The 14,612-nt window shown below is 43.1% G+C and overlaps 1 protein-coding gene across 1 annotated transcript; it reads right to left on the bottom strand.

Moving 5' to 3' along the window:
• Positions 1–471: 471 nt before the first annotated feature.
• Positions 472–10,892, bottom strand: LOC140395488 (uncharacterized). Its single transcript, XM_072483287.1, has 7 exons — positions 10,531–10,892; positions 8,906–8,989; positions 8,502–8,813; positions 7,326–7,643; positions 5,595–5,759; positions 2,166–2,194; positions 472–2,083 (listed from the first exon to the last, which is right to left on the bottom strand). Exons 2-7 carry the CDS (start codon positions 8,970–8,972, stop codon positions 2,054–2,056), a joined length of 921 nt encoding a protein of 306 aa, XP_072339388.1. The 5' UTR covers positions 8,973–8,989; positions 10,531–10,892; the 3' UTR covers positions 472–2,053.
• Between the last annotated feature and the right edge of the window lie 3,720 nt (positions 10,893–14,612).

The following is a 14,612-nucleotide window of genomic DNA, read 5'->3' as shown; positions in this document are numbered from 1 at the left end:
CTGATGGCATGAGTGAAGTTCATGCCCCGTGCTGGCTAAACCGCCATTTGCCTGGATTTAAATCTCATCATGGCGTCTCTTGTGCCAACACTCTATTGGGCTCCCTAGTGGGTAGAGGCAATCTGGTCGCTCAGCCCTGCAATCCCCCTCAGGGTTATGGGTAGATCAAAGTTAATTTACATTAAAACCAAAACTGGGCCCAGCCTCTTCCATGATTTAAGGAGAACTTTAAATTATATCAGAGAATCTGTTATTTAGGAAAATTCTTTGTGATAATCTTGGCTTGATACTTTTACACAGCATTTGCTGTAAGGAGACAAATAGAATTATTGAATAGTCCAGAATTCTGGCAAATGAACAAGCAGATGAAACAAGAATACTATTTGTTAAACTTTACAATGGGGACATTTTTTTGTACATTACCAATTCATACAAAACAATGAATAAATTATCAATTCATACAAAACAATGAAAAGGTGAAAAATCATTCATGTTTTTAAAAAATGTATTTACATATCGTTCACAGCAAAATACGAATCACAGCATCTCAGCCAAATCAGATTTTACAATAAATTAATATCTTTATTGATTTAAATCAAATCATTCTAATTGTGTTTCTAGATTTTTATTACAGGATGCAGGCTTCATTAGTTAGACCTACATTTATTGTCCATCCCTTATTGTCCTGGAGAAGGTAACGATGAGCTGCCTTCTTGAACCACTGCAGTCCCTGTGGTGTAAGTACACCCACAGTCTGTTCAGGAGGGAGTTTGACTCAACGACAGTGAAGGAATGGCGATATATTTCCAAGTCAGCATCGTGAGTAACTTGGGGAGGACATCCAGTTGGTGGTGTTCCCGGCTATCTGCTGGCCTTGTCCTTCTAGATGGTGATGCTTGTAGCTTTGGAAGGTGCTGTCTCATGAGCCCCGTGAGTCCCTGAAGTGCATCTTGTAGATGCTACACACTGCTGCCACTGTTCAACGGTGGTGGATGGAGCGAATGTTTGCAGAAGGACTGCCAGTCAAGTGGCCATTTTTTTCTTGGATGTTAGTGGGCTTCTTGAATGTTGTTGCAGCTGCATTCAGGAGTCAGGTGTTGAGTCACCCACCATAGTTTTCCTAATCTTTGAACGGTTTGTGCGGCCATAGTATTTATATGGCTAGCCAGTCCAGTTTCCGATCAATGGTAACCCCTAGGGTATTTGCCATTGACTATTGATATAAAACAAAGTGGTAAAGCAATGTGTTGGACGATAAAATAGTTAACATTAGAATGATTTACAGTAATTGATGTGCAAATGTAATTATCGATTTGCACAATTTTGCTAATAAAGGATATCCTTTATCAATTTCAGTTTTCCAAAGTAGTTGCCTGCAACCATAATTCCGCTTTACTGGAATGAAGTATACAGTCCAGCACAAAACCCCTTTCAAAAATATTTAGGGACCGCCAACAATGTCCACAACCTGCGAGTAAATTAAAGAAAATATATTTCGCTAAACAAGCACCAAGTATATGCTGGTCTTGACCTTCTCGAAGGTAGTTTTGGAAGGCGTTGTTTTTTAAAGTATGACTGGACCAACGATTTTCTTCTCCTTCGACAGAGCACAGTGATGTCGCAAAATGAAACTTTTATTAACCTCGCTGTAAAAATAGGAATACTTCCTGACAGACAGCTGCCAGGAAGGGTTTACTCTGCAGTTTCTGTTTGGGAACCCAGTGTTTTACTAATGTTGTTCATGGACAAGTAATATGTGAGATTGTTCCTTTGGGGAGAAGATTAATAGTGAAGAGATCAGCACGCTGCCATACATATTATCCTGGGCAGGAACTGCATGAAGAATATGCCATTTCCAGGTACTCACTGAAGAGGGATGTGACAGTGCTTGAAATGTTCTGTGTGGTTTCAATCCACTTTCCATTATTCACATGGTACAAAAGGACCTGAATAACTGTTCATATGAAGTATCAAATGTTCTTCAAACTGTCCATGCCATTGATGTCAATGCATTCTTCGCGTCAGAAGGAGAATTATTCAATCGCAATCACTATTAAGCTTCAGCCCTCTGGTCACTCGACAACTGTTAAAAGACAAAAAAATTATTTTCAGAAACTGTGACACACGGCTTTCAAACAACCTCTAATGTTTGAAATCGCACCTACCATTGGGGTTTCAGATGGTTTTTTAACTTCTGAAATGAAAAAAAAAACAACAATAAATTAATTATTTTTGGCACACAATATTTGATCTGAATTAACGTGCTCAACTGTGAAATATACAGTCTGTTATTTCTTTTAGTTCTTTTAGTTCCATTGGGCAAATCAAATTAGTCACAATACTGTAGAGGAGGAATTCTTGGAGTGATGGTTTTCTGGATCAATATGTTGAGGAACCAACTAGAGAACAGGCCATCCGAGACTGGGTATTGTGGAATGTAAAAGGAATAATTGGCAATCTAGTTGTGCGAGACATCTTGGGGATGAGTGCCCATAATATGATAGAATTTTGCATCAAGATGGAGAGTGATGTAGTTGATTCTGAGACTAGAGTCCTGAATTTAAATAAAGGAAACTACGATGATGAGGCGTGATTTGGCCATGATAGATTGGGAAACGTTACTTAAAGGGATGATAGTGGATACACAAAGTCAAATATACAAGAACTGCATGGGTGTACCACAATAATTGTTTATTCCTGTCTGATGCAAATGTAAAATGGGAAAGGTCGTCAAATCATGGCTTACAAGGGACATTCGAAATCATATTAGATCCAAGGGCGAGGCATACAAATTGGCCAAGAAAAACAATAGATCAGAGGAATGGGAGCAGTTTAGAATTCATCAAAGGAGGACCGAGGGATTGATTAAGAAGTAGAAAATAGAGTACGAGAGTAAGCTTGCGAGGAACATAAAAACTGACTGTAAACTTTTCTATTGGTATGAGAAAAAGATTGGTCAAGAGAAATGTAGGTCTCTTCGTTTGGAACAAGGGACTTATAATGGTGAAGAAAGAAATGGTTGACCAACTTAATACATACTTTGGTTCTGTCTTCACAAAGGAGGACACAAAAAAAACAGAACTGTTGGGGAACACAGGGTTTAGTGAGAGGGAAGAGCTAAATGAGATCAGTATTAGTAGGGAAATTGTATTGGCAATATTACGGGATTGAAGATGGATAAATCCAGGTGGCCTGATAATGTACCTCCCAGAATACTTAAGGAAGTGGCGCGAGATATAATGGGATGCATTGGTCATCATCTTCCAAGATTCTATAGACTCTGTAACAGTTCCTACAAATTGGAGTGTAGCTAATGGAACCGCACTATTTAAAAAGGGAGGTAGAGTGAAAATCGAGAATTCTTGACCAGTAAGCTTGACGTCTGTCGTGGGGAAAATTCTAGAATCCATTATCAAAGATTTTATAGTAGAGTATTTGGAAAACAGTGGCAGGATTGGACAGACATGGATTAATGAAAGGGAAATCATGCTTGAAACATCCACTGGAATTCTTCGAGGGTGTTACTAGTAGAGTTGATGAAGGGGAGTCAGTGGATGTGGCTTATTTGGACTTTCAGAAGGCTTTCGACAAAGTCCCGCCTAAGAGAATAGCTTGTAAATTAAAGCGTATGGGATTAGGGGTAGTGTATTGAGATGGATAGTAAACTGGTTGACAGAAAGCAAAGAAATGTAGGAATAAATGTGTCTTTTTCCAAATGGCTGGTAGTGACTAGTGGTACTGCAGAGATCAGTGCTGGAACCCCAGCTATTCAAAATGCATATTAATGATTTAGATGAGGGAACTAAATGTGACATCGCCACTTTTGCAGATGCCCCCAAATTGTGTGAGAGGGTGAGCTGTGAGGAGGATGCAGAGGTCCTTCAGTGTGTTTTGGACAAGTTGAGTGAGTGGGCAAATGAATGGCAGATGCAATACAATGTGTATAAATAAGAGGTTATCCACTTTGGGAGCAAAAACGGGAAGGCGGATTATTATCTGTAATGCTATAAATTAGGAGAGGGTAATGTGCAATGAGACATGGGTGTCCTCGCCCACCAGTTGTTGAAGGTAAGCATGCAAGTGCAGCAGGCGATAAAGAAGTGAATGGTATGCTGGCCTTAATATAAACAGGATTCAAGTGTTATAATAATAATCATCTTTATTGTCACAAGTAGGCTTACATTAACACTGCAATGAAGTTACTGTGAAAAGCCCCTAATCACCACATTCTGGTCCCTGTTCAGGTACACAGAGAATTCACCTAGGAGCAGGGATGTCTTGCTGCAATTATACAGACCTTGGTGAGGCCATACTTGGAATACTGTATGCAGTTTTGGTCTCCTTATCTGAGGTAGGACATTCTTGCTATAGAGGGAGATTAGAAAAAGTTTATCAGATTGATCCCTGGGACAGTGGGACTGTGTATAAGGAGAGATTGAGTTGGTTAGGATTGTATTCGCTGGAGTTCAGAAGAATGAGGGTCTTTCTCATAGAAACCTATAAAATTCTAACAGGACTAGTCAGGACAGATGTAAGAAGGATGTTCCCGATGATGGGGTGTCCAGAGCCAGGGGTCGCAGTCTGAGCAAATGGGGTTGACGATTTAGGACTGATATGAGAAGAAATGTCTTCACCTAGAGAGTGGTCAGTCTATGGAATTCGCTGTTAATAGTTGAGGCCAAAAAAATTGTATGTTTTGGGGAAGGCCAAACAACACCTTCCCGTGGCTACTCAGGATGAGAAATAGATGCCAGCTTTTCCAGTGGCACACATGACTAGAGAGTGATTTTAAAAAGTTATGTTTCTTTCATTTACTCCCGTTTGCCTTTCCTTATACTGACATCATAACTTGGAAACACCAGATGATTTAATCCCAAATCAATGCTGCTTGATGCATATGCCCCAATCGAAGGTGCCCCATAGCAGTTCAGCATGCCTCACCTGGGCTTTTCCCCCATCTCTTTGTGGGAGTACAGGAGGGGTGGAAACTGGGTTTGTATTTGTGTATTCTCTAACCCCTCTTCACCCAACTATATTTCCCAGGCATTTTAGATTTATGAAGCTTTGTGCAGTTCCTCTTCCAGCCACTGCAGCACTGTTCCTGGAGGGACTGCAGGGCCGGCAGCTCTCCAAGATGGAAAGTGCCTTATGCCAATCAATGCAAAATGATAATAGACCTGAGGGAGCCGGCACGGACGTGTTCCCTGACAACCAAATAATTCAGATTGTAACTAATTAGGCAACATTCATAGCTTTAGACGTTTCTTGTCTCTCAAGCAAACAAATTCGCAAACATTTCCTTCATCGGTAAGGAAAGAGTATTTGATTGCCAATGATTCAGCCAAAAGATTATGTAAGTCAGACAATTCTGGCAAGCGAATTAGAATGCCAAACGGAATTTCAAACTGTTAGGACATTGGAGGTCGTGGCCCTTTTTAATTAAGCTTTGGAACTTATGATAGTTAGCAGATGGTATGGCTAAACTGTATCGTTTAGCAGATTATGGGTATATTCAAGATACAAGAGTAAGATTAAATTGTGTACTAATCAAAAGTTTTAAAAGGGAAAATGAAGCATTTCCACAACCATCATACCTGAATGCCTTGTCCTCATAAATTGCAAAACCGCCAAGATTGCTATTACAAGTAAACCTCCTGGAAGAATCACAGAGGTAGCTATGAGAACCTTTTTCTTCTTTTCCTCTTCTGCTCGCTTTTCAACATAAGATGCATCTTCAACATAAGATGCATCACTCAAGACTGAAATAGAAAATTTGGGGAGAAATGATTTTATTCATGATTAATTTCAGCATCAACCATGATATACATAATAATGTCACTTACTCCTATCCTCTGTCACTATATTAATTAGCCACAGCAAAATTGACATTGGAATAACATTGTGAGGAAAAGGACTGCAATAATTTAACAAGAAATTCCCCACAAGCATTTCAGCCTAAATGGTCATGGATATTAAATACAGCCTTGCAATAATGTCCGCATCTTCAGAAAAAATGATATTAATAAAGTTGCCTTTCTTCCAACAGCAATTTGTTAAATTCACTTGCAGAATGAATGCAATGAACTTACTTGAAAAGTTTTGACATTCCATTAAGGACGGTCACCTCAGCACTTCGCTTTACCGCAAACCCACGGATAACCTCATGATGCTCCACTTCTCCAGCTTCCACCCTAAACACATTAAAGAAGCCATCCCCTATGGACAAGCGCTCCGTATACACAGGATCTGCTCAGACGAGGAGGAGCGTAACAGACATCTACAGACGTTGAAAGATGCCCTCGTACGAACGGGATATGGCACTCAACTCATCGATCGACAGTTCCAACGCGCCACAGCGAAAAACCGCACCGACCTCCTCAGAAGACAAACATGGGACACAACCGACAGAATACCCTTTGTCGTCCAGTACTTCCCCGGAGCGGAGAAACTACGACATCTTCTTCACAGCCTTCAACACGTCATTGATGACGATGAACATCTTGCCAAGGTCATCCCCACACCCCCACTACTTGCCTTCAAACAACCGCGCAACCTCAAACGAACCATTGTTTGCAGCAAACTACCCAGTCTTCAGAACAGTGACCACGACACCACACAACCCTGCCATGGCAATCTCTGCAAGACGTGCCAGATCATCGACATGGATACCACTATTACACGTGAGAACACCACCCACCAGGTACGCGGTACGTACTCGTGCGACTCGGCCAACATTGTGTACCTCATACGCTGCAGGAAAGGATGTCTCGAAGCGTGGTACATTGGCGAGACCATGCAGACGCTGCGACAACGAATGAACGGACATCGCACAACAATCACCAGGCAGGAATGTTCCCTTCCAGTCGGAGAACACTTCAGCAGTCAAGGGCATTCAACCTCTGATCTCCGGGTAAGCGTTCTCCAAGGCGGCCTTCAGGACCCGCGACAACGCAGAATCGCCGAGCAGAAACTTATAGCCAGGTTCCGCACACATGAGTGCGGCCTCAACCGGGACCTGGGATTCATGTCGCATTACATTCAACCCCACCATCTGGCCTGCAAAATCCTACCAACTGTCCTGGCTTGATGCAATTCACACCTCTTTAACCTGGGGTTACCCCATCTCTGGATCTGTAAAGATTTAATCACCTGCTAATGGTCGCATTCCAAGCATTGTTTGGCATCTTTGAATTTGTCTATATATGTGTTTCTGGAACATACCTCTTCATTCACCTGAGGAAGGAGCAGCGCTCCAAAAGCTAGTGACATCGAAACAAACCTGTTGGACTTTAACCTGGTGTTGTAAGACTTCGTACTGTACTCACCCCAGTCCAACGCCGGCATTCCACATCTTGAAAAGTTTTGCCACAGTTTGTATTCATTTTCCTCCAGATTCCACACAGCACAAGAATAATTGCCTTTGGAAACATTTACTCCTTCGATCTGAAGTGTACTGGTAATATTGAACAGACCCTGTGGGGTCTTTAAAGTACTAGTATTAGCCCTAGATGTCAGGTTGCTTGTTCCATTGATGAACCAGTGAATCTGAGCCAGCGGATATCCAATTGTATTACAAATGAGGTTTTCTGTTCTCTCTCGTGTGGTTATTGGGATTGCAATCACACTTGATAAATGGTGTCGAGCTAAAAAGAATAATTGTATTGTTATTATTGTAATGAAAAAGAGCTGGAGAGTAACATGGGTGCAGTTTTTGCACTTCATGCCACACCAATAAAACACACCAGTATTTATGACGATAAACTCATTACATTTAGGATATCCCAGATTAGGAATACGAGCGAGGGCTGGCGGAACGGGTGGGGGGTGGCGAGGGGGTTTCCAGGGGGACACGATCTGGCAGGTCGGGGCCGCGCACGGACGGCGGTATGTTGTTCTTGCGGTGGTTGCCGTGCGCATGCGCGGCCACGGACCAGCAATTCTCTGGCCATTCATATCGTTCCAGCCGAGAGTTTTACGTGGCTCGGCTGCTAGCCCCTCGTCGATCGCAGCTTTGGAATCCTCCTGACATAGATCCCAAATCGGAGAATCCAGCCCGCTGTCTTGGAGAGGAAACATTCAACTGTAACTCCCAGGTATCTGCTCACACAGATGGAAAAGGCACTATTCAAAAGGTGAGCAGTGTATTCTCCAGTTATCCTGTTATTTAGCCAACACCACCAAAAACAGAGGAAATTATCATTCATTCCGGTAATTGAGGTTTGTGGAATCTCTCCTCATCCAAGTTGATTGTTGAGCTCGATTCCATAGCAATAGAGACTGCAACTCAAAACAATCACTGTCTGCCACATGCTTCAGGGGGTTCTGAGGATGAGTATCATTACTTCTTTCCTCTCTAACGTATCTCCCTTTATAATTTGTTGTTGTCAGTCACACATATCAAGCTTTTTAAGAATAATAAAAGAAATTGGAATTTGTTACTAATTCGGGGCAACCAATATTTTACCAGGAAGAACATCAGGGAAAGAAATATTATTACCCACCTATAACCTTCAGTGTGACGATTGCACTGCTGTGACCAAAAGTTGTTTCCAAGTTATATTGGTATGTTCCACCATCTGACAATTGTGTTTTCTGGATTACCAGTATGATATCCAGGGGATTTGGGTGAAGTAATTTAATTCGACCTTGAGCTCCTCTGAAATCTGTGCTGCCGTTAAAGATTGTACTTCCATCCTTATATATACGCAGTCCACTCAAGTTAAATGTTTTATCTGTGTTGATTTTGCATGGCAGTTCTGTGTCTCTATCAAATAGTTCCGTCACTGAAGCGTTGCAATTTAAAGTTAGGAACTCTGAAAAAAAAATATTTTCATTCCCTCACATTATTGCCTCAGTGACAATCGCTGTTAAATGAGCCACATATTCCGAAATACTTGGTACTTACGTGTTGCCAGGCAAACGCGTGTGGATAGGATGACATAAAGGAAAGGCACTGTGTGATAGAAGCCCATCCCTGAAGGTAGTTCACCTGGGAAAATACAGAACAACCATTAAGTCTCAGGAATCTAATGAAACCTGCTGTTTTCACTCTCTTAGGCATCACGTTAGTTTTTGTTTTGGGAAACTCAAAGAGCAAGATAGGGCCTCATCAATAATTCCATTAAAGCATATTTGCATCACAAAAAAAATGTGAATGCTCGTAATTATTTATTGTGCTTCAGGTGGGAAAAACCGAAACAATCCGTTTTTTTATGTTATCCTACAGTTCTCACAGCAAGAACAGCAGAATCCACAAACTGACAACAGTTTACAAATGGATGGTGCAGCAATATCCAATCTCAACAGGCTGTGTGGAATTTTGCATCAACAACGGATTTTTTGCCAGAATCAGTTCCCCGCAACGATTGACAGCTTTGCCGTGCACTCAGACCGGGTACATCCCTCTGCAGCTGCTGTCCTGTCCTGGGATCTGGATCCGATTCTGGATGTTGGCCCGATCTCAGTGTTGTGATGTCCCATCCGAATGGCCATCAATCGTTGAGAGTGCTGGCACAGCATTTCAATGGGGATACCGCCCCCCACCTCACCTTCAGTTGGAGATAACTGAAAATCCTGATTGTTGGAGAGCTATTTCACCACAGGGTGCATCACAACTCAATTGTTTGGAGTAATTCTAGGGAAAGCAGGGATTAAACTCCAGACCGGCTCTCCTCAACTCGGTGGCACAGTGGTTAGCACTGCTACCTCATAGTGCCAGTACCCGAGTTCAATTCTGACCTTGGGTGACTGCCTGTGTGGGGTTTGCACTTTCTCCCTCTATCTGTGTGGGTTTCCTCCGGTTTCCTCCCGCAGTCCAAAGATGTGCAGATGAGACGTGTTAAATATGCACCTGAGTGTCGCTGGGTTGGGGGTCTTTCGGACGGTCGGAGACGCGATGGGCTGAATGGCCTCCTTCTGCACCGTAGGCATTCTATGACCTTCCTAGTCTCTCAACCGCTGCGTCCACTTACAGAGTGTGTGATCAGCAATCGGAAAGGACACGTTTAAATATCCCGAATGTATTTTCTAGTTTACCTTCGAGTTTAACAGCCTTTGAATGTTTGCAATGAGTTATGTCGGCTGATTGAGTGTAAGGTTTGAAACTGGGGGCAGCCAGGTGATAATGCCGGAGGGTGACGCTATTTGGAATCTCCCTCCACATTCTGCAAGGCGAAGCCAGTGTCCTGAGATTAACCGCACTTCACTTAGTGCTGAGCTCTATTCATATCCAAACAATGTACATTTAACTGGGGCATAAATCTGTTCCTGTTCCTGGTGGAAGCACTGGTACAGATTCCGATGTAATTATTTCTAATGGAGTCGCGGAGAATAATAAACTGTATTTAACAACGCTGTCCATTTTATTTTTAACAGCCCACAGCGGCAGTCAGATCCCTGGCTGGTATTGTGTCTCATTGCTGAAATACGGCGACAATTGGAATTTTACATTTCAAATTCGTTGCCTGCATTCATTTCTGCTAAATCAATCCTTCCGGCACCTTTACCTAAATTCACCAATTGTATACTCACTCGGTTTTAGATAAGAGTCGATTAAACTTTTCCCAAGTTTCCTGCAAGTCAAGACTGCACCTTTGTTTCCAAGCAAAATGCGGAGTTCCAACCTGCCCAGCGATTCAAACTGCCCCAAGTCAAATTGGCCGGTTTGACAATTGCGGAGGTCTGGTCCTGCACAGTGAGACCCGGAGCTGGGGTCTGCGGGGGAACGAGTTTCAAGCTCTGGTCCAGTCTGGAATAGTTATCAACGCCTGTTAGCTTGTGTTGACAACAGTGAACATTTATCTGCAGCTCCTCGACCCTCCACTAGCCCTCTCTGTCTGTCAATGATCAGCCGATACACTCACTCCTCCGCTTTTATTGCCTTCTTAACTTTCCCTTTCGGCATGACTGGACTTGACAAACGAAAAGACAAACAATTGTGGCTGAGCCTTCGCCCAGTTTTCCCCAGCAGGGGGCACATGGATGTTGTGGTGAGAGGTAATTTAATTTTCCCTTGCTAATGTAAACAGCCTTAGCACAGGGCTAAATCGCTGGCTTTGAAAGCAGACCAAGACATGTTAGCAGCAGCGTTCAATTCCCGTAACAGCCTCCCTGAACAGGCGCTGGAATGTGGCGACTAGGGGCTTTTCACAGTAGCTTCATTTGAAGTCTACTTGTGACAATACGCAGTTTTCAATGGGGGAATTCTATGAATTAATTTGACATTATTTTAAAATCCGGCAAGGAGCTGTTTTTCACAACCAGGGAAGTCTGTTGATTTAAACACTAGATAGGGGACAAGGCCAATTCAGCCAAATAATGAGGGGAAATTAATTTTTAAAAAGATCATCCGAGATTTTAACTTCACTCCTGACTAAAATCACTTTGTCTTGTTATTTTTACTACTTTTTTTTAGAAGAATAACATTAAAGTTTTGTTCTATTTTATACCCCAGGGAATCTCACATCAGACCCAAAATGGGAATTAGGAGATGTCAAATTACATTGCATCTGTGTTGTCAGATCATGATGAAAGAGAAGGCAGTTCAGACACTTGAAGGGTTTAAAATTGGTAACCAATAATAATAATAATGTCTCTGAATGAACACAAGACATCCTGAAGGGGGCGGGCGAACAGCCAGAGGTCGTAGTACATATAGATACTAACGACATAGGCAGGAAGAGTGGTGAGGTCCTGCAGAAGGAGTTCAGGGAGTTTTACAGTAAGCTAAAAAGCAGGGCCTCCCAGGTTGTAATCTCAGGATTACTCCCCGTGCCACGTGCCAGTGAGGCTGGAAATAAGAGGACAGTGCAGCTAAACACATGACTAAACTGGTGGTGTAGGAGGGAGGGTTTCAGATTTCTGGACCATTGGGATCTCTTTCGGGCAGGTGGGACCTGTACAACAAGAAGGACCTGTACATCTAAACTGGAGGGGCACCAATATCCTGGCTGGGAGGTTTGCCAGAGTCATTCAGGAGGATTTAAACCTGTATGGTAGGGGATGGGAACCAGAGCGTTACCTTAGAAGGTGTAATAACTGAAGGGGAAATAGAGAACGAAAATAAGAGAACAACATCACCCTCAGGCAGAGCAAAAAAGGTGATGTGTGAAAAGGGAGGTGGTCAATGCAGGATTGAGGGTGTTGTACCTAAATGCATGCAGTGTATGGAACAAGGTAAATGAGCTTGTCGCGCACATTTAAATTGCCCATACGATGTTGTGCGATCGCAGAGACGTGGCTGCAAAGGGATCAGGGCTGGGATCAAAATATATAAGGATATGTGTCCTATCGAAAGAAAAGGCAGATGGGCAAAGGAGGCAGGGTTGCGTTGTTAGTAAGGAATGAAGTTAAATCGATAGCAAGGAACGATATAGGATCAGAAGGCATAGAATCTCTGTGGGGAGAGAAAAGAGCTAACGTTTTGAGTCTGATGACTCTTTGTCAAAGCTCTTGTAGCTTTGACAAAGTCTTCTGAGCTTTGACAAAGAGTCATCGGACTCGAAACGTTAGCCCTTTTATCTCCTTACAGATGCTGCCAGACCTGCTGAGATTTTCCAGCATTTTCTCATTTGTTTCAGATTCCAGCATCTGCAGTAATTTGCTTTTATAGAATCTCTGTGGGTAGAGTTGAGGAATCACAATGGTAAAAAGACCCTGATGGGAGTTATATATAGGCCCCCTAGCAGTAGTCAGGATGTGGGCAAAAAATAAATCAGGAGATAGAAAGGGCATGTAATAAAGGCAGTATTACAGTAATCATGGGGGACTTCAATATGCAGGTGGGCTTAAAGTTAACAAGGCACCAGGATCGGGTGGGAGCATCTAGATGGAAAGTGAGGGTGGAATGTGTAGAGGCACTGGCCTAATTTTTCAATCCTGGGGCAGTCAGAGAGGACCGGAGAGTTCCAAATGTTAAACATTTGTTCAAAAGAAAAAGATATAAAGATAAGCACAGCAAATAAAGCCAGTCAGTTAAACTCCCGTCGTGGGAAAGCTTTTTAGAAATGATGATCTCCACCAAATTAATATACTCGCTTGGCAAATGGGAGTTAATTTAAGGAAAGCAGTACAGATCTATTAGGGGAAATAGTGTTCAACTGACCTGCTTGTATTTTCTGATGAAAACCCAGAGCGGATAATGCTGTTGATGTGGTGTACTGTACATCGACTTCCAAAAGTTATGTGCACAACATGTTTGTGAGCAAAGTTAGACCTCCTGGTATACAAAGGACAGTAGCAACATGGAAACAAGATTTAACAATTTACTCCCACAGATACCTTGACTACATCTTCTCACAACCCACTTCCTGTAAGGCGTCCATCCCATTCTCCCAGTTTCTCCAATTCCGCCGCATATGTTCCAATGGTGTTGCCTTCTAAAACTCTACAACTGTCATAGAATACCTACATTTCAGAAGGAGGCCATTTGTACCATCTGGCCTGCACCAACCCTCAAAGAGCACCCTTCTCCCGGCCCGCTCCCTTGCCCCATCCTCATAACCCAACCTAACCTTTGGACACTAAGGAGCAAAGGAGCAATTTGCTCATGGCCAACCCACCTCACATGTATATTTTAGGACTGTGGGAGGAAACCAGAGCACCCAAAGGAAACCTACGCAGACACAGGGAGAATGTGCAAACTCCACACAGACATTCACCCAAGGTTAGACTCAACACTGGGTCTCTGGCGCGGTGAGGTAGCAGTGCTGACTACTGTGCCACTGTGTCGCCCCATGTCTTCCCTTCTCCTGAACCACAGGATTCCCCCCCCCCCCATACTGTGGCTGACTGCGTATGTCTGACTCTTCTTCTGCAGTCCTCACTTTTTTTCCCATCAGCCTCCACATTCAGAAAATAATCTTCTGCCTGTTCCACTAACAACAGTATTATTCCCCTCACCTCACCCCCATTAACATCCCATAGGGACCACTCACTCTGTGACACCCTGGTCCATTCCTCCATAATCCACAACTCCTCATCCCCTTCCCACTGTGCCTTCCCTTGCAACCGCTGGAAGTGCAATATCTGTCCCTTTGCTTCCTCCCTCCTCACCATCCAAGGCCCCAAGCACTTGTGTCAAGTGAAGCAGTGATTCACTTGTACTTCTTCAATTTGGCCGTCTGTATTTGCTGCTTCTAATTCAATCTTCACAGAGCACTGACCCTTGTGATACACCATCAATAACACACGACGAGTGATGAACGTGACTGAGGCTTTAATACACTAAACAGCAAGCCTCCTGCCTCTGGACCCGAACTGGGCCCAGAGGCGGAGACTTGCCACTTTTATACAGAAGCCCGAGGGGAGGAGCCACAGGCGGAGCCAGCCTGGACAAGCCCAGGCATGCACAATACAGTACAATACATACCTTGTTATGCTATTAACATATTCTGCTATCTTACCTTTTTGATACCATCAGCACCTTCTTTAGTCTTTCATTAACACAACCATTAACACACCTTTTGTCTTGCTTCCATGACGTCCTTGTTGATGTTACCTAAACTCCCACCTATTCCTGACCTTCTATTTTGCTCCACCCACTCCACACCCTCTTGCAGCAAGGGAAAGAAGTCCCTGGTGGGAGTAATCTGCATGTCCTCAAACAATAGTTC

This window comes from Scyliorhinus torazame, chromosome 18 (genome assembly GCF_047496885.1).
Source record: "Scyliorhinus torazame isolate Kashiwa2021f chromosome 18, sScyTor2.1, whole genome shotgun sequence".
NCBI lineage: Eukaryota > Metazoa > Chordata > Chondrichthyes > Carcharhiniformes > Scyliorhinidae > Scyliorhinus > Scyliorhinus torazame.
This window is presented reverse-complemented; position numbering and strand designations above follow the sequence as displayed.